The 20,972-nt window shown below is 49.0% G+C and overlaps 1 protein-coding gene across 1 annotated transcript in view; it reads left to right on the top strand.

The window, feature by feature from the left end:
• Positions 1-356: 356 nt before the first annotated feature.
• The window catches only part of BRWD3 (bromodomain and WD repeat domain containing 3), a gene marked incomplete at its 5' end in the record, with an annotated part of 114,466 nt that continues 93,850 nt past the window's right edge, over positions 357-20,972 (top strand). The window contains 6 exons of the mRNA XM_068250065.1: positions 357-390; positions 475-533; positions 7,023-7,052; positions 7,142-7,201; positions 11,155-11,305; positions 14,122-14,220. Of these exons, the coding sequence (XP_068106166.1) occupies positions 357-390; positions 475-533; positions 7,023-7,052; positions 7,142-7,201; positions 11,155-11,305; positions 14,122-14,220 (433 nt within the window). The remainder of the gene's footprint in view (positions 391-474; positions 534-7,022; positions 7,053-7,141; positions 7,202-11,154; positions 11,306-14,121; positions 14,221-20,972) is intronic.

Raw genomic sequence — 20,972 nt, 5'->3', positions numbered from 1 at the left:
AACCGGGACTACTTGTATAATGAGTATATGGTAGAATATAGGAGGTGATGAGAACAGAGAGGCAGAGACCGGCAGTGCCGGCGGGACTCTAGCAGCTCGGTCGGTGCCCGCAGGATGATAGAGTCGGGAGGAGAGGTGAGAGCGGACACCGGAAGTGTGATAGAGTAGACTCAGCAACGACGAGAAGACGCCGGAAGTGTCATAGAGTATTCGATGAGGGGACCCGTAGTCTCCGGAAGTACGATAGAGTAGCGGGCGGTGCGGAGTGGTCGCGGAGCGCCCTCTGGTGTCTAGAGGTTGGAACTGTAGTGCTGTTGTTTCGGGCCGGAGAGGAGATGCGGTGATTGGGGGTCCCGGTAGACCCGGGAGGAGGAGGAGCCATGGAAGCGGGTGTGTGTGGGGGAATGGCGGGGGAGGGGAGGGCTATGCGGGGGTCGCTGTGTTTTGGTGTCTAATGAATCCTCCCATCCGCAGAGCTCTACTTCCTGATCGCCCGATTCCTGCAGAATGGACCGTGCCGGAGAGCCGCCCAGGTACTCCACGATCACCCCCCTGTGTGTGTCCCCCTCCCCCCGGGCTGTGTGTCATTGTGTGCCTCCCCCAGCTGTGTGTCCTCAATTCACTCCTGTCCCCCCTCACATCACCCCCTCTGTGTGTCATACTGACCTGCAGAGAGCTGTGTCTGTGTAGATCTGCCTCTGATCACCCCTCTGCCCCAGATCCCTGTGTACCCCTCTGCCCCAGATCCCTGTGTACCCCTCTGCCCCAGATCCCTGTGTACCCCTCTGCCCCAGATCCCTGTGTACCCCTCTGCCCCAGATCCCTGTGTACCCCTCTGCCCCAGATCCCTGTGTACCCCTCTGCCCCAGATCCCTGTGTACCCCTCTGCCCCAGATCCCTCTGTACCCTTCTGCCCCAGATCCCTCTGTACCCTTCTGCCCCAGATCCCTCTGTACCCTTCTGCCCCAGATCCCTCTGTACCCTTCTGCCCCAGATCCCTCTGTACCCTTCTGCCCCAGATCCCTCTGTACCCTTCTGCCCCAGATCCCTCTGTACCCTTCTGCCCCAGATCCCTCTGTACCCTTCTGCCCCAGATCCCTCTGTACCCTTCTGTCCCAGATCCCTCTGTACCCTTCTGTCCCAGATCCCTCTGTACCCTTCTGTCCCAGATCCCTCTGTACCCTTCTGTCCCAGATCCCTCTGTACCCTTCTGTCCCAGATCCCTCTGTACCCTTCTGTCCCAGATCCCTCTGTACCCTTCTGTCCCAGATCCCTCTGTACCTTTCTGTCCCAGATCCCTCTGTACCTTTCTGTCCCAGATCCCTCTGTACCTTTCTGTCCCAGATCCCTCTGTACCCTTCTGCCCCAGATCCCTCTGTACCCTTCTGCCCCAGATCCCTCTGTACCCTTCTGCCCCAGATCCCTCTGTACCCTTCTGCCCCAGATCCCTCTGTACCCTTCTGCCCCAGATCCCTCTGTACCCTTCTGCCCCAGATCCCTCTGTACCCTTCTGCCCCAGATCCCTCTGTACCCTTCTGCCCCAGATCCCTCTGTACCCTTCTGCCCCAGATCCCTCTGTACCCTTCTGCCCCAGATCCCTCTGTACCCTTCTGCCCCAGATCCCTCTGTACCCTTCTGCCCCAGATCCCTCTGTACCCTTCTGCCCCAGATCCCTCTGTACCCTTCTGCCCCAGATCCCTCTGTACCCTTCTGCCCCAGATCCCTCTGTACCCTTCTGCCCCAGATCCCTCTGTACCCTTCTGCCCCAGATCCCTCTGTACCCTTCTGCCCCAGATCCCTCTGTACCCTTCTGCCCCAGATCCCTCTGTACCCTTCTGCCCCAGATCCCTCTGTACCCTTCTGCCCCAGATCCCTCTGTACCCTTCTGCCCCAGATCCCTCTGCCCCAGATCCCTCTGCCCCAGATCCCTCTGCCCCAGATCCCTCTGCCCCAGATCCCTCTGCCCCACATCCCTCTGCCCCACATCCCTCTGCCCCACATCCCTCTGCCCCACATCCCTCTGCCCCACATCCCTCTGCCCCACATCCCTCTGCCCCACATCCCTCTGCCCCACATCCCTCTGCCCCACATCCCTCTGCCCCACATCCCCACATCCCTTTGTACCCCTCTGCCCCACATCCCTCTGTACCCCTCTGCCCCACATCCCTCTGTACCCCTCTGCCCCACATCCCTCTGTACCCCTCTGCCCCACATCCCTCTGTACCCCTCTGCCCCACATCCCTCTGTACCCCTCTGCCCCACATCCCTCTGTACCCCTCTGCCCCACATCCCTCCAAACCCCCCTCACCCCTCTGCCCCAGATCCCTTTGTACCCCTCACTCCGCTTCCCCAGATCCCTCCAAACCCCGCTGCCCCAGATCCCTCCAAACCCCACCTCACCCCTCTGCCCCAGATCCCTCTGTACTCCTCACCCCTCTGCCCCAGATCCCTCTGTACTCCTCACCCCTCTGCCCCAGATCCCTCTGTACTCCTCACCCCTCTGCCCCAGATCCCTCTGTACTCCTCACCCCTCTGCCCCAGATCCCTCTGTACTCCTCACCCCTCTGCCCCAGATCCCTCTGTACTCCTCACCCCTCTGCCCCAGATCCCTCTGTACTCCTCACCCCTCTGCCCCAGATCCCTCTGTACTCCTCACCCCTCTGCCCCAGATCCCTCTGTACTCCTCACCCCTCTGCCCCAGATCCCTCTGTACTCCTCACCCCTCTGCCCCAGATCCCTCTGTACTCCTCACTCCTCTGCCCCAGATCCCTCTGTACTCCTCACTCCGCTTCCCCAGATCCCTCCAAACCCCGCTGCCGCAGATCCCTCTGTACTCCTCACCCCAGATCCCTCCATACCCCCCTCTGCCCCAGATCCCTCCATACCCCCCTCTGCCCCAGATCTTTCTGTACCCCCCCTGCCCTAGATCCCTCCATGCCCCCCTCCTTTGCCCCAGATCCTCTGTACCCCCACCCTCTTACCCAGATCCCTGCATATCCCCCTCACCCCTCTGACCCAGATCCCTCTGCACCCCACTATGCCCCAGGTCCCTCCATACCCCCTCGCCCCATTATAGTGTCTGCCCCAGATCCTTCCATACCACCTTCTATCATCTGTCCCAGATCCCTCCATACCTCTTGTGGTATCTGCCTCATATCCCTCTGTGCCCCCTACTCCAGATCCCTCCATAACCCCTCTTCTGTCACCTGCCCCAGACCCCTCCATACCCCTCCCTTCTTACCATAATCCCAATATCCCTTCTTTCTCCATCTCCTTTCTGCCATCTGCCCTAGATCCCTCCATCTCACAATGCCCCTTTCTGCCCTCTGTCCCAGATGCCTCTATTCCTCCCTTACCCTGCCAAATCTCTCCATAATGCAGTATTGGGACAATCAGAGAATGCTGTAATTTACCACAAAAAAAAGGAAACCCGCAGACATTTTAGACCAATCAAAAGACTTGAAAAATACTCTGTAGTAACTGAGACTTGTGATTGCTCTATAACAGTGGTGGCTAACCTTGGCACTCCAGCTGTGGTGGAACTAATCAGCGCTGCGTAATATGTTGGCGCTTTAAAAATATATAAAACTACAAGTCCCATGAGGCATTGCAATATTCTGACAGCTCTAAGCATAACTCGGGGAGGCAGAGGCATGATGGGATTTGTAGTTTTGTCACAGCTGGAGTGCCAAGGTTAGCCATCACTGCTCTATAATTACGGCAGGAATCTGATTTTTATGGAAACATTCAGCTTTCTCTGATTGGTCCAATGCTTCCATGTCGGAAGTATTTAGCTAATTAGAGTACCTGTTCAGAAGTTTTGGAGATCGGATTACTATCGGTATGCCGCGGTGTTGGTAAGCGTCATTTTTTTAAATTGGAATTTCCGCAAATTTCTGCATTTCTGACCATCCATATTGTTGAGTTTCCTCGCCTCCCCAAGTCCTGTTCTCTCACTTCTTTCTCCTACACTCTCCCATAGCATTGCCATCGCTCCACATCTGCATATGTCCCCTATAAGCTCCCTCCCTCAATGCCTTACATATTATAGCCCTTACACATCATGTGGAGATCTGTAGCCCAACTAGTCAGTTTGCTTCACTAAAATGACCATCACTAAATCTCCTTAAATGGTTTTATACTGTTGTGTGGTTACTATTGAACTTCCTTGTTGGGGGACCCAGCAGGAAACCTCATAAGGAAATTCAGCTAACGTGATTGGGTGGACGGCACCCTCTGGAACTGCTAGGTTTCAGATAGGTTGTAGTAGAATACGCCCACACTATTGGGCCAATCTCAGCCCTTTGTGCTTTAAAGAGAATCTGTATTGTTAAAATCGCACAAAAGTAAACATACCAGTGCGTTAGGGGACATCTCCTATTACCCTCTGTCACAATTTCGCCGCTCCCCGCCGCATTAAAAGTGGTTAAAAACAGTTTTAAAAAGTTTGTTTGTAAACAAACAAAATGGCCACCAAAACAGGAAGTAGGTTGATGTACAGCATGTCCACACATAGAAAATACATCCATACACAAGCAGGCTGTATACAGCCTTCCTTTTTAATCTCAAGAGATCATTTGTGTGTTTCTTTCCCCCTTCTGCTATCTTCCACTGAAGTGTCAGGCTGTTTCTTCCTGCAGAGTGCAGACAGCTCTGCCTGTATGTAATTCTTCAGTATGTGAAAGCCCAGCCAGCTCAGAGGAGGATTTATCCAGCTTGTAAAAGATAATAGAGCAGAGAGAAGCTGCACTAATCTAAATAACACGCAGGCAGTGTGCAGAGAGGGGCCTGGAGGGGGGAGATGCATCACAGAACCACAACACTGAAGAACTTGGCAGCCTTCCAGACACAGGCTGACAAGTCTGACAAGAGAGAGATAAGTTGATTTATTACAGAGATGGTGATAGTAGAACATGCTGCAGTAAGCCAGAACACATTAGAATAGATTTTGGAACTTGTAGGATGGAAGAAAACCAGATGAAATTTTTGGTACGGAGTCTCTTTAAAGTCAATCCAGTTATGAGTCAGATACTTACCTAAGGAGAGGGAAGGTTCTGGATCCTATAGAGCCCCTCGGCTCCTCTCCTGGTCCCCTCATTCCAGTGCTGGCTTGCCCGGTAGCAGTATTTGACTAAAGTAGTCAAATACTGCTTTCCCGTCGATGGAGTCTTCGGGGAGCCCGCGTGCTCCCAAAGACAGGCGGCTCTGTACTGCGCGAGCACACTCTCTCGCGCGTGATCACGCAGGCACAGTACAGAGCTGCCGGTCTTTGGGAGGACTCGGCTTCTGAAGACTTGCAAAGTCCCCCAAGGTGTAGGATTCAAACGTGAGAGCCAGCACAGGAACGTGAGCACCGAGAGAGGAGCGGGAAGGCTCTACAGGACCCAGAATCATCCCTCTCCTTAAATAAGTATCTGATTTATTTTCTCAATGCGGTTCCCATTAACTTTAAGAGAGCACTGTGATTGGGGAACTGTCTCCTATGAGGTTTCCTGCTGGGTCCCCTAAGGTACACTAGCCCCCCCTTTTGTTCCCTGATGGCACTGATTATCTCCAGTACATGAATTGCTGTGTCCTCTTGTCTTATGTTGTGTGAGTCAGTGTTTCCTTGTCATTTCCTGTTTCCCTAGTCTCTCCATGCATTTCCCTGTCACTCTGTCCCTGCATTGCCCACGTTATTTCCTGTTACCCCCTTGTCACTTCCTGATTGTCTCCATGTTACCCCTTGTCACTTCCTGATTGACTCCATGTTACCCCTTGTCACTACCTGTGTGTCCCTGTGTTACCCCTTGTCACTTCCTGTGTGTCCCTGTGTTACCCCTTGTCACTTCCTGTGTGTCCCTGTGTTACCCCTTGTCACTTCCTGTGTGTCCCTGTGTTACCCCTTGTCTCTTCCTGTGTGTCCCTGTGTTACCCCTTGTCACTTCCTGTGTGTCCCTGTGTTACCCCTTGTCACTTCCTGTGTGTCCCTGTGTTACCCCTTGTCACTTCCTGTGTGTCCCTGTGTTACCCCTTGTCTCTTCCTGTGTGTCCCTGTGTTACCCCTTGTCTCTTCCTGTGTGTCCCTGTGTTACCCCTTGTCTCTTCCTGTGTGTCCCTGTGTTACCCCTTGTCTCTTCCTGTGTGTCCCTGTGTTACCCCTTGTCTCTTCCTGTGTGTCCCTGTGTTACCCCTTGTCTCTTCCTGTGTGTCCCTGTGTTACCCCTTGTCACTTCCTGTGTGTCCCTGTGTTACCCCTTGTCACTTCCTGTGTGTCCCTGTGTTACCCCTTGTCTTTTCCTGTGTGTCCCTGTGTTACCCCTTGTCTTTTCCTGTGTGTCCCTGTGTTACCCCTTGTCTCTTCCTGTGTGTCCCTGTGTTACCCCTTGTCACTTCCTGTGTGTCCCTGTGTTACCCCTTGTCACTTCCTGTGTGTCCCTGTGTTACCCCTTGTCACTTCCTGTGTGTCCCTGTGTTACCCTTTATCCATTCCTGTGTTACTCCGTGTCTCTTCCTGAGTCACCCCTTGTTGCCTCTTCTCACTCCCTGAGTGTCCCTGTGTTATCCCGTTGTCACTTCCTGAGTGTCCCTGTGTTAACCTTTATCCCTTTCTGTTGTCACTTCCTGAGTGTCCCTGTGTTATCCTTTATCCCTTCCCGTTGTCACTTCCTGAGTGTCCCTATGTTATCCTTTATCCCTTCTCGTTGTCACTTCCTGTGTGTCCCTGTGTTACCCCTTTTCACTTCCTGTTGTCACTTCCTGAGTGTCCCTGTGTTATCCTTTATCCCTTCCCGTTGTCACTTCCTGAGTGTCCCTGTGTTATCCCTTGTCACTTCCTGAGTGTCCCTGTGTTATCCTTTATCCCTTCTCGTTGTCACTTCATGTGTGTCCCTGTGTTACCCCTTTTCACTTCCTGAGTGTCGCTGTGTTGCTTCCTTAGTATCTCACTTCCTTAGTATCCCTTTGTTACCCCTTATCCCTTCCTGTGTCCTCCCTCGTGTTACCCCTCTTTAGTAATGTTTCTACTATTGTCTGTATTCCAGGCTCTGGAGGAGGAGTTGGAGGAGCATCAGGTAAGGTCTGCATAACAGCTGGGGATTGTGGGTAATGGTGACCTGTCAGGAGGTGGTCTCACTCTGTGCTCCTCTGTGTCTCCCCACAGCTCATCCCGGAGAGGTTAGACTGGCAGGGGTGCCGTCACCAGAGGACCTATCTGGATCTGGTAAGCAGGGGAGGCGTTAGACCACAAGAATAACAGCTGGCATTTAGCGCAGAAGAGGTGATAGGGCGCGGGCGTTCCTCCACATCAGATAGGATCTCCAAACCTTGGAGGCTTCATGCATGTCAGTGTTCAGACGTAGCATGAAGGGTGATTGCTGAACCAACTGTACCTAAATGCAGACGTGATGACCGGCAGCTGCCGTATGTTCGGTTACTGCTCCAGCGTTACACGCCTATTGCTTAAAGAGAACCAGAGACAAAGCACCCTCATGTATTTTACCATATATATCAATGGGAACATGACAGTAAACACCTACTCTGCTCTCCGTTTCATTCTTCTCTGCTAAATCTGCCTGTTATCAGCACTGATAAGAATACCTGACTGAGCATTCAGTCTAGCTTTCACCGGAATGATTAAAGCTTAGTCAGTTTTCTGTGATGCCTTTTCAAGCCCAAGCCTGCCCCCTTGTGGCTCTGCTTTGCTGCTTGGAGGATAAATAGCAGGAAAGCAGAGCCACAAGGGGGCAGACTTGGGCTTGAAAAGACATCACAGAAGATTCTTATCAGGGCTGATAACAAGCAGATTTAGCAGTGAAGAATGAAACAGAGAGCAGGGTAGGTGTTTACTGCCATGTTCCCATTGATATATATGGTACATACATGAGGGTGCTTCGTCTCTGGTTCTCTTTAAGGAAAACTCCGCAGTCATTCCATAGACTGAGCTTATTGGTGGAAATTATTTCGTTATCTCTGATTGGAGGAACTGAGGCCTTGATCACACTATAAAAGGCAGATGGCTCTGCATTCAGAACGTAATGCACGTCCCAAAATGTCATTCCACCATCCATTTGCAGGTAATGAACTTCAAAGAACCTCAAAATATTGGCTAAACAAAATCGCTTTTCCCTCCACCATGATACATGCAGGCAATCTCGCCTCTACGCGTGATGAGCCCAAATCCACTGAGACACCATCTTCTGGTTCTCTAATGCTGCAGCCACTCACCCACTTGTAGTGTAGTCACACAACAGACGATCACATGCTCCTATGATGTCACCCTGAGCTCACTCACCTTCCAGCACCATACACAGCCCATGGCCTCTCACCCTTCCCTTTGCTGTCCAGGTATAAGACAGCCACATCGCATATGTTGTATCCAAGCTTTTTCTTCAGACCCTTAGCCCTTAGTAGTGCATCTCCCTTCAGGATATCCACTTTTCACCTCAGAGCTCCATTTAATCCTTCAGCAGCCAATTTATTTAGAGGCTTGCAAGTGCTTCAGGCCAATTTATTTTCGCACATTTTTTCCTTTGTTACATTTCCTAGCTTCTAATTAGTACTGCTGTAATGTGTTATTATGGCCACTTGTGAGACAATAGCAGGAGTTCTGCTTTAGGTTTCTATGTTTTCTGCTAGTAGAGAGAGATCAAAGCATTCCAAGAATTTACAGCACAAGTTCTGCCGACCGAGGTCAAAATCAGAGCGCTTATTTAAAACGAGATAACTCTATCGAAGCTGCTGATGGGTTCATGAACTGAAAGGCCTTCCATAGCATGAGATCATTTATTATAGAGTACCAAAGCTAGACATTAATCAGGCTCTGTATTAATGATGATAAATGGGGGGGATCTCGGAGTTACAGTGGCTTGCAAAAGTATTTGGCCCCCTTGAAGTTTTCCACATTTTGTCCCATTACTGCCACAAACATGAATCAATTTTATTGGAATTCCAGGTGAAAGACCAATACAAAGTGGTGTACACGTTAGAAGTGGAACGAAAATCATACATGATTCCAAACATTTTTTACAAATCAATAACTGCAAAGTGGGGTGTGCGTAATTATTCAGCCCCCTGAGTCAATACTTTGTAGAACCACCTTTTTCTGCAATTACAGCTACCAGTCTTTTAGGGTATGTCTCTACCAGCTTTGCACATCTAGAGACTGAAATCCTTGCCCATTCTTCTTTGCAAAACAGCTCCAGCTCAGTCAGATTACATGGACAGAATTTGTGAACAGCAGTTTTCAGATCTTGCCACAGATTCTCGATTGGATTTAGATCTGGACTTTGACTGGGCCATTCTAACACATGGATATGTTTTGTTTTTAAACCATTCCATTGTTGCCCTGGCTTTATGTTTAGGGTTATTGTCCTGCTGGAAGGTGAACCTCCGCCCCAGTCTCAAGTCTTTTGCAGTCTCCAAGAGGTTTTCTTCCAAGATTGCCCTGTATTTGGCTCCATCCGTCTTCCCACCAACTCTGACCAGCTTCCCTGTCCCTGCTGAAGAGATGCACCCCCCTGAGCATGATGCTGCCACCACCATATTTGACAGTGGGGATGGGCTGTAGATCTCTGCAGCTCGTCCAGAGTCACCATGGGCCTCTTGATTGCATTACTGATTAGCGTTCTCCTTGTTCAGCCTGTGAGTTTAGGTGGACGGCCTTGTCTTGGTAGGTTTACAGTTGTGCCATACTCCTTCCATTTCTGAATGATCGTTCGAACAGTGCTCCGTGGGATATTCAAGGCTTTGGAAATCTTTTTGTAGCCTAAGCCTGCTTTACACTTTATCCCTGACCTGTCTGGTGTGTTCTTTGGACTTCATGGTGTTGTTGCTCCCAAGATTCTCTTAGACAACCTCTGAGGTCGTCACAGAGCAGCTGTATTTATACTGACATTAGATTACACACAGATGCACTCTATTTAGTCATTAGCACTCATCAGGCAACGTCTATGGGCAACTGACTGCACTCAGACCAAAGGGGGCTGAATAATTACGCACACCACACTTTGCAGTTATTGATTTGTAAAAAATGTTTGGAATCATGTATGATTTTCGTTCCACTTCTCACATGTACACCGCTTTGGATTGGTCTTTCATGTGGAATTCCAATATAATTGATTCATGTTTGTGGCAGTAATGTGACAAAATGTGGAAAACTTCAAGGGGGCCGAATACTTTTGCAAGCCACTGTAAATACTCACCTGTCCTGACGTCTTCAGGTCACAGGTGATGCTCTGCCCCCCTCCTCAGCAGTCCAGTCGTGGCCATGTTTCCAAAGGCTGACAAAGCTCTTTGGAAGCCTCCATCTCCAGCTCGGCGGCCACCAATTATGCAGCAGCTGGGGGGCGGGCCAGAGCCCCAGCAGTGATTTTGAACAAAAAATAGCCAGGGCCCAGTCACCGAGGGGGGCGGAACGATCATCTGCCTGAAGGGATGATGCCATGACATGCTCTGTCTTTTCTAACTTGGGTACTCTTTAAACAGAAGTACAGTATAAGAGGTTGTGCATTCACATCTATATCCAAGATAAAAGTGCTATTTATAAAATCCAACAGGCTTTTATCGTGCTGACAGCTATCGTCCCATTGGCTGTGTATGGTGTTGCTGTGGAGATTAAAAGTCGAATTTGAAAATTGGTATTCAAATCGCACATAAAAATGGATGCGTTTTAGTAAATTTGCAACCATACTCAAACTGTGTGCGAGACAGAACTGGGCCCTCAGTGGTACCTCATTGCTGGGGGTGTGAAAACTCACAATGTTTTTATTTCCTGGAGTCTCTTTTCTGATGTCTTCCATTGAACAGTTTTCCACATGCTTCCTTTAGACCCTCCTCCCTGTAACCCCTCCTCCCTGTAGCCCCACCTCCATGTAATCCCTCCTCTCTTTAGCCCCTCCTCCCTGTAGCCCCACCTCCATGTAATCCCTCCTCTCTGTAGCCCCTCCTCCCTGTAGCCCCACCTCCATGTAATCCCTCCTCTCTGTAGCCCTTCCTCCCTGTAGCCCCATCTCCATGTAATCCCTCTTCTCGGTAGCCCCTCCTGCCTGTAGCCCCACCTCCATGTAATCCCTCCACTCTGCAGCCCCTCCTCCGCACATCCAGCTGAAAGGACGTCACAGGAAGCCGAGGATCGTCTCTCTATAAGCCCCTCCCTAATTCCGCTGTGTTTCGCAGGTGTCGGCCAATTCCCACATTCCTCCCAACTTCCTGCTGAAGGTCTGTGAGCGGATTGGGCCCATCCTAGACCAGGAGATCCCACAGAGCGTCCCCGGCGTGTGCAGCCTCCTTGGAGTGGGGAAACAATCGCTGCTGCGCAGGGCGAAAGGTAAGCAAAGCAGATTAGCGTGGGAAATCCATGCAGTGATTGGATGCTTGCAGAGCGCCGATACCGGGGCCTGGTGGTGCTGATAGTTCCGGCTTGCATGTAAATTTCATGCAAACTGTATGACGCTTGGAATTCAGCCAGTCAAATGCACTTCCTGCTGCTTTGGCTTGGATTCCATGTTGGATACAATTTGCTTTATATTTGCATATTTGCATGCCTGCTGGAATCATTGACCATCTCTCGGTGATGCCTTAGCAGACAATGCTGGAGTTGTGAGACAGGCTGTGAGCTCTTATGCTGAGAATACACGGCTCGATTTGAGCCAGTAAGATGGCTCAATAGATAATTTAGGACATGTCTGATCACCGCTCGATTTCTCATTGAAGTGAGTTGAAAAACGAGCGGAAGATAAGAGAACTGAGCGGGCAAAACGATCAGGCGCAGAGTTGAGCGCCGGAATTGACCCATGTATTTCCAGCAGTAAAGTGGAACTTAATATTCCTTTAACCACTTTATCCACCACTACAGGATATCTACGTCCTCTGTGACTTCATCTAAGCCACGAGTCAGTAGATATCCGTCTTGTAGCAGCAGTGCTGTGCAGGATTGGGCTTGCTCCTGTGCACATTTCTGGCACTATCTGATGCAGCACTAATTGGTGAACGGGAATATATGTTCCCTGAGCTAATGAGATTGATTTTTACCATTAAATATACTTTTATTTTCTCAGTTCATAGTGAAAAATACACACTGTAGCATTATTTCAGAATCAAATATCTTCACCATAAATTGTGACCGGAATATAATCTAAGTTTTGTTATAAGCGGTAAGAATAGCCAAACAAAATTTGTGTTTTTTATCTACAGTAGCTCTTTTTATTTTTAAACTGGAATTGGTAAAACTGAGAAATATTTTCTATTTTTTTCCTTGTCTTCCCATTAAAATTCATAAAAAAACTATTGTTGGAGGGGAAAAATTGCATCCATTGAAAGCCTAGTTTGCCTTGAAAAAAAGCTATCTATCTATCTATCTATCTATCTATCTATCTATCTATCTATCTATCTATCCAGACAGACAGACAGACAGACAGACAGACAGACAGACAGACAGACAGACAGACAGACAGACAGACAGACAGACAGACAGACAGACAGACAGACAGACAGACAGACAGACAGACAGACAGACAGACAGACAGACAGAGACAGACAGACAGACAGACAGACACAGACAGACACAGACAGACACAGACAGACACAGACAGACAGACAGACAGACAGACAGACAGACACACACACACACACAGACAGACACACAGACAGACACACAGACACACACTCACACAGACAGACACACAGACAGACACTCACACAGACAGACAGTCACACACTCACACTCACACACACACTCACACTCACTGTATACCCACTGTATACACACACACTCACACACACTGTATACACACACACACACACACACACACACACACACACACATATATATATATTTCATTTCTGTGTCATAAGTAAGGATAAAGTTATTTCTGATTAAATAAGGACCTAGCTAAACTGTCAAAACTGCTCTGGTCCAAAAAGTGAGAAACAAGGTCTGGTTGCGAAGTGGTTAAAAACAAACAGCTTTACTTACCTGGGGTTTCCCCAGCAGCGGTCCTGTCCCGCGCCGTCCTCCAAGATCCTCCATCCTTTCGCTACCAGTTAGCTTTGTTACTGTCAACCATAGCTTTCTTCCTGTTCCAGCCCACTATAGTGTCCTGCGCAGGACGATATAGCGTGCTGGAATGCGAAGAAAGCTTTGTGTAGCCCAGGGCTCGCAACGGTAACGAAACTAGCTGGCGGCGGGAGAACAGAAGATTGTGGAGGAATGGCGCAGGACAGGACGGCTGATGGGGGCTTGGGGAAGCCGCAGGTGAGTGAAGATGTTTGTTTTTATAGGAATATACAGCTCCGCTTTAAAGCAGCAGGGACAGCCATACTATCCCAGGCAAAAAATAACAGATATAGAAGTAGATGAGCAGTTGTTCTACTTCTTGCATAACAGATGTACTGTATTGTCCAGATTTTGATTTCAGGGAATCTTATTTAGTAAATAAAGAGAGAGAATTGTTCCAGGCATTTCCATCTTTACTGCCTCTGACTGAAGCCAATCCTGATGTCATTTCCTCCCTTTTTTCCCCCTCCTAGAAACAGCACTGTCCTATCTAGCTTGCTTTGTAAACACGTGAGTGCAGCATAGATTGTCTTTCAGCAGCTTCTGCAGAGGGATGAGGTCTATTTCCCTTCTTATCCTCCTGTCATACTGAACTGCCCTCAGCCTATCAGTGAGGAGCAAGAATGTGGGAGGGGATATAACAAGCTTCACTCTCCTCAGCAGTGGACCAGAAAGGAGCCAGGCTGACTGAGATAATATTATTAAAGCAGACTTTTTTCACCTAATTTTTTTAGGTACTGTTTCAACTGCAGAGTGCTGAAAAGATGAAAAATGATCTCCTAGGAGAAAACTTGTGAGAAAATGTGAATTGAGTAAGGGCCGAAGTATTAACCGCACTTCCTCAGCAGTATTATTGCACACAGACAGGCCTCAGAGCTGCACAGTGCTGGGTGTAGGAGGCCGGCTGGGGGGACATTCTCAGGCCACGGCAATATGGAGGAATGGTAAAACTTGAGCAGTATTATTGCACACAGACAGGCCTCAGAGCTGCACAGTGCTCGGTGTAGGAGGCCGGCTGGGGGGACATTCTCAGGCCACGGCAATATGGAGGAATGGTATATCTTTAGCGGCTTTTCTTGTCCCCACAGATTGCCGGAACTCGCAATGGAAGCCGTCTACGTATGCCGCTCTGCACCGGGGCCGTCCACCGGAACTTCCTGTGAACTACGGAGGACCTCTCAGTGTGGGTGAGTCTCCTGCAATATGTCTGCCAGGACACGGTGCCACAGCGCTATAATGCTCATGCGTTTCACAAATATTCCCTCAGACAAAACATAGTCTAGATCAGAGCTCCCCAACCCTGTCCTCAAGGCCCACCAACAGTACATGTTTTACAGGAAACCACAAACATACGCAGGTGAGGTAATTAGTGTCTCAGCAGAGCTGATTAACTATCTGTGTGGATTTCCACAAAACATGCACTGTTGGTGGGCCTAGAGGACAGGGTTGGGGAACACTGGCTCTAGAGTGTTTTATCTGGGAATAGTAAGTGGAAAGCCAGTATTGTTAGCAGACAACCTGAGGAAGGCGTGCTAAACACCGAAACCAGTAGTGACGTAGCGGCTTTTGCGTGACAAGGACACGCCCCCTTCACCTATTGCTTCCCCGAATGGACACCGTGGAAGTTTTCGGCAGTGATCCTAGGTCCTGGCCGGACCGTAGGAAGGAGGATATGGGCGGCCCCATATACGCACTTTTAAATCCTCTTATGTAAATGCAATATTTTATTGCAGTTCTGTAAAGAAACGCAGAAGAGCCGCCGCTTTAAGTCAGCGTGGGGCGGCTCTTTCCGCGGAGGGCATGGCGGAACGCAGAGAAACCGCCGCATCGGACGCGGCAGTTAGTGTGCATGGGTCTGTTGCTAACAGCCTGACCCAGCGCGGGGAGGCTGCCGCCTGTGCCGTTGGCGGTGCGACCAACCCCGCGCAGGTCAGCAAACACATTACAAGACAGTGTTGGTGTGGCTGGGACTCATAGTCCACCAAGGTTTAGAATGACGCGCGTGCGCGCAGAGAGGCAGAGTTTATATGGCAGCCAAGAGAGGGTCAGCTGACATTTGCTTCACTCCTCATTGGTCCAGCACTTAGGGGAGGCGCTGGAGAGCGCTGGTGTATATATACTGGAGCCTGGTCATTCCTCCAGCGTTGCGATCATTTCGTGGTAGCACTCAGACCTGAGTCAGATCCTGCTGTAATCCTACACTTAGTTAGATTCTGTTGATAGTCTAAAGTACTAGTTTGATTGTGATTGTCTGTTATGACCTTCTGCTTGCCTGACTATTCTTCTGAACTCTGATCCTGTACCTTGCTCTGTTGATACTCTGTTGCCGAACCCCAGCTCGCTCCTAGACTCCACATCTGCCTCCTGTTTCTGTACCTCAATATTTCTGATACTCTGTTGCCGAGCCCTGCTTGTTCATTAGTCTCCGCTTCTGTCTCCTGATTTTGTACCTGATCTGTCTGTGTGTTAACGACCTGGCTAGCCCGACCTCGAGAACTGACCTTACTGTTAGAGGCAGTTCCCAGATCTGTTAGTGACACTACCTCATTGGTGTCACTCACGCTCTGTCCTTCCTACGCTCTGCCAGACTCCTCCCTCGGGAGAGTCTAGGCCTTCGGAAGGAATCTGTAATTGCGCAGTACTCCTTACTGCCCTGTACCTGCTCTCGAGGTGTAGCCCTCGAAACATTACCGTTGCACCAAACACTCGTACTCTACTCAGTTGTCCAGAGGTTAGAAAGTATATTTGATTATCGGTGATACTGCAGATCATCAATAATCAGGTATATATCTGTATTCCTGGTGATTCTGCAGATCACCGGTAATCAGATCCTCTCTGTGTTACACCGATCGTTACAAGTTCTGATTAAAAGACGTTAATGCACTATAGGAGGTTTTTTTCTTTTTCTTTCACTTCTCACAGTGCCTGGAACCACTCAGCTGCACCATAGCGTATGAATTAAAGAGACATCTATCTCTAATTTTATCAATGCGGAAAAGCCTTCTAACAGGAGCGTAAGATAAATCGTTCTTGTTTGTGTTACATTGTTAGCAGATTATATAGGAGCTTTAGTTTCACTAACACAGATACACGTATAGAAAGCACCAAGGCGTTCTATACCCACACATTTCATTCACCTAGGGTTTCTTATACCTGGTTCAAATGGCAGTGGCTGGATAGTGTACTGGTTAAGGGCTCTGCTATTGACTTGGGAGACCAGGGTTTGAATCCTGACTAGGGTCGGTACCTATTCAGTAAGAAGTTCAAGGCAAGACTCCCTAAGGGCTGGTGCACACCAGAGCAGTTTGTGAGCGTTTTTGAAAAAGCTTGGGGATGGAAAACCGCTTGGCTAATGTATTTCAATGGGCTGGTGCACACCAGAGCGGTTTGTTTTTTCCACAAACGCAAACTCGGGGGCTGCAGCATTTTTTAGATTTCTGATGCGTTTCTGTCTCAATGTAAAGTATAGGAAAGTGGAAAACTGCTCTGGAAATCACTAGATTAGAGCAGTTTTCCAGGCATTTTTGTTGCAGAAGCTGTTCAGTAACAGCTTTACTGTAACAATATATGAGATCTGCTACACAAAAACGCTCCAAAAAACGCTAGGCATGTTTAGAAAACCTCTCTAAACATGCCTAGAATCGCTCTGAAATCTGCTTCAAAAACCTCTAGCGTTTTGCGGATCTGCTAGCGGTTTTTGGTGTCCACTGGGCCTAACACTGTAGGGGGGCCTCTTGAGCGTGTCCTTAGTGGCTGCAGCTCTTGAGCGCTTTGAGTCTGACAGGAGAAAGGGGTATACAAATGTTCCGATTATTAATATTTTTATTAAAGAGAATCTGTACTCTAGAATTCTTACAATAAAAAGCATACCATTCTATTCCTTATGTTCTCCTGGGCCCCTCTGTGCTGTTTCTGCCACTCTCTGCTGCAATCCTGGCTTGTAATTGCCAGTTTTAGGCAGTGTTTACAAACAAACTAACCAGCTTGTGATAGGCTCAGGGAAGCTCAGTCTGTGACTCACACAGAGCGTGGAGAGGGTGTGTATAGCTTCTGCCTATAACAGCAGACAGCACATTCCTGCCTGAGCCCGACAAAGCCGTCAGAGGAAAGAAGATTAGATTATATAACAGAGATAATACAGCCAGTGTGCAACTAGGAAAGGCTGCAGTAAGACAGACCACATTAGAACAGGTATAGGAACTTATAGGATAGAGGAAATAAGGCTGAACATTTTGTTACAGAGTCTCTTTAAGTAGCGTGGTAGTGTTGAGACCTTTTTTTCCTCTATAATGCACATATGCAGTCGTTGCTGAAGTATATGTTAGCCTTGTTAATTATAGCATGCTAGGATCTCCATTACTAATGGCAGGGGATACGGAGGGGAGGGGCTACAGCAATGTCTTCATTGTTCTCACTAGAATTTTTTTCCCCTGCTGGGTGGCATGAAAAATTGGGACAGGGAAATACAGGGTCTGTTGCTTCCATGGGACAAACTGGACAATTGCCCACGGGCCCAGATCTGGCTGATGGGTCTTGTAATCAAACATCCCCCCTCCCCCCAGATAAGAGATGCTTACCTCTGGTATGGCAGCAACACGAGTAGAGGAGTCAGGACCAGACAGGAAAGCAATGAATAATAATTAATAGACAGGATACATACACTTGCAGCTCTCCCGTCAGTAGCAGAGGGAGAGTTTTGAGAAACATTGTACCAGAAATTAGCGCTGCTGCACCCTAGCATTTGCTGCCTGAATTACATGATTCAGGTTTTCATGATGGTAATTCAGGCAGCAATCTCTAGGGGGCAGCAGTGCTGTACACAGGTACAGGAGATGTTTCTCATATTCTCTCTTGATCTGCTGCTGACATGCGAGACAGAGAGCTGTGAGTGTGCGATCCCACACCCGATGCTTTGCTGGCTGGCCCCGCCTCCTCTGTATGTGCTGCCCTGATAAAAGAGCCATGACAGCCGAGCGCTCACCAGAATTAGCCGGGCGGAGCACCCGGCTAATAGGGCATGGGAAGCACACTGGTCTTTTATACACATGTAGGTGAAATCCACTCTCTGATCCCAGGCTGTGGAGATAGGCTAGTGTGTACTGAGAGTCTGAGTCATTATTCCAGCCATGTAATTCAAAGCACCTGAGGAAGGGCTCCGCCCGAAACATGTTGTGTATGTGCCTCCACATGCTCTCTAAGGCCTAGAGCACACCAAAAACTTCTAGCAGATCCGCAAAACGCTAGCGGTTTTTGAAGCGTTTCTTCTTATTATTATGAAGTGTTTTGCTAGCGTTTTGCGGTTTTATGTAGCTTTTTTCAGGGCTGTGGAGTCGGAGTCGTGGAGTCGGGCAATTTTGGGTGCCTGGAGTCGGAGTCGGGAAAAAATGCACCGACTCCGACTCCTAATGAATTTGTAACTGTAATTAAAATAGAAAACATGATAAAATGTTCTATTTCTCAGATAATAGTCATTAAAAATAATGTGTATATATACAGTATATATACAGTAATAGCTGTGCTTAGTCCACAAAAATGAAATAAACCAATCAAAATTAGTTACTTGTGCTGCTTCAATAAAGCAGTCCCCGTATTTTTAAGGTCAGATATACATATCTGATTGTGACTGTATATATGATGTGTACACAGGAATCTCTTATATATACTAAATAACATCTATGCTGTAAGAATAAAGCCTGATGTGTAGCTGTGTCACTAATAGAGATGGTCAATGAGATGGAAATAATTCTGCACTGATGCTGATTTATGCAAATGTATGCACTCCCTTTGCTGATGAAAGCAAATAATTTGATATGTTGTTAAAATTTGGTTTGGTGACTACAAATTAAAGGGTACCTGAGACGGATGAAAAGTAAAGTTTTATACATACCTGGGGCTTCCTCCAGCCCCCTTCAGGCTAATCAGTCCCTCGCTGTCCTCCACCACCCGGATCTTCTGCTATGAGTCCTGATAATTCAGCCAGTCAGCGCTGTCCGGCCGCATGCCGCTCCCACAGCCAGGAACATTCTGCACCTGCGCAATAGTGCTGCACAAGTGTTGTATGCTCCTGGCGGCGGAGTGTGTGCATGCGCACTACGCCCGACTAGCTCAAGTACCTGGACTCATAGCAGAAGATCCAGGTGGTGGAGGAGGACAACGAGGGACTGATTATCCTGAAGGCGGCGGGAGGAAGCCCCAGGTCTGTATAAAACTTTAATTTCATCTGTCTCAGGTTTACTTTGTTACACAGTAGTACTATACTCTACATATGCACTCCTCACAGAGCTGCAGGGAATCCACTGAGAATGCTGTGCACATTGAACACAGAGGTGTTGTCTATCACCCATAAACCTGGTTCAGATTGTGCATGAAGAATGTGTAATAGAGGAAGAATCTCCTTATTCCCCTGCAGAGTACCTGCACATCATTCTTACATCAAGCGTTTTGCGTTTTTCCTATACTTAACATTGGAGGCAGAAACGCGCCTGAAATCCAAAAAATGCTGCGACCCGGGAGTACCGTATTTTTCGGACCATAAGACGCACCTAGGTTTAGAGGACAAAAACCAGGGAAAAAAAATATACTAATCCTGGTGCGTCCATGGTGCAGCAGCGTCTTTTGGATCTTCTCTCCCCAATCTCCCCCAATTACTGTGTCTCCCTTATACATTGTGTCCCCCTGTGTTCTCCTCTATCCTTCCTGTATCCACCTTTGTCACCTCTGAAACAGTGGATTGATTACTCACTTGGCTCTTACACTGTCTCCTGGTATTTCAGAAAATACTTATATCATATGCCAACTTCTTATACGATCAGTGCAGCAGCTTAGCTTACTGTTATGCAGGGGCAGGCAGTTTCATCTGTCATGTGGCTGATTATGATGGCTGATTATGATGGATGGTTCGGATATCACTGGTTGACACTTCAATTGCTTCAACTGCTTCACCTACAGCTGTCACTTCTAATACCACTATCCCTGGATATTGCTGCTGTCTTCTGGGGGGGTCTGAAGAGTAAATTACTCTGACACAGATATAGACCTCCAGACGTCCACTTCTCCCCCTGTCCCCAGGCAATGCAGATACCGGAGCAGCAATCGAGCCGGGCAAGATCCCGAGACGTGGGACAGGTGAGGGATGAGTGAGGAAAAAGCGGCACACAGGACAACAGACAGAGAGGCCATCAGACGCATTGGGCGGCGAATCAGTGAATCTGCGGATCACGCAAAGGAAACAGCCTTCCCGCAGCCTCGTTGCAATCTCCCGACCAGAGTTTCAGTTTCCCCCGCTACTGTCGCCATCCGCCAGCAGAGCGAAACACCAACACAAGCCACACAGAAGCCGGTCAGACGCGGTGCAGTGAAGGACGTGGCGGGAAACGAGGCAGGGGGCGGAATGGATCTCCGGAACCTGGAAGCTCACATCACCCTCTTCTCAACGCTGGCTCAGCTGCTGTCTGCGCACGAGGGTGAGTGATCAGCGTGAAGACTGTTTCCTTCGTGTGATCCACAGATTCACCGAGTCTGATGGCCTCTCTGTTTGTTGTCTGCCGCTTTCCTCACTCATCCCTCACCTGTCCCACGCCGCGGGAGACATCTTGCCAGCTCGATTGCCGCTCCGGTACCTGCATTGCCTCGGGACAGGGGAAGTGGACATCTGGAGGTCTATATCTGTGCCAGATGCCGCCCGGTATGTCTGCCATGTCTGCACTAGGGGACGGGTTCCCCATCGGCTCATCACCGACACTGTTTCACGCCGATCGCTGCTGGCCGCAGTCTACCTCGTGATTGGCAGCGCCCCAAGCCTGATGATTGGTCAAATGTTCTCAAGGCTGGCTCAGCTGCTACCTGCACACGCTGCCTCTCTCACGCGGGGAGAGTGACCGGGGAACACACCGCTGAAGTGTGGATGAGTGGGAGTGAACACCTGGCGCTGGTTCCAAAA

The sequence above is a fragment of the Hyperolius riggenbachi genome, chromosome 8 (genome assembly GCF_040937935.1).
Source record: "Hyperolius riggenbachi isolate aHypRig1 chromosome 8, aHypRig1.pri, whole genome shotgun sequence".
Taxonomy (NCBI): Eukaryota; Metazoa; Chordata; class Amphibia; order Anura; family Hyperoliidae; genus Hyperolius; species Hyperolius riggenbachi.
This window is presented reverse-complemented; position numbering and strand designations above follow the sequence as displayed.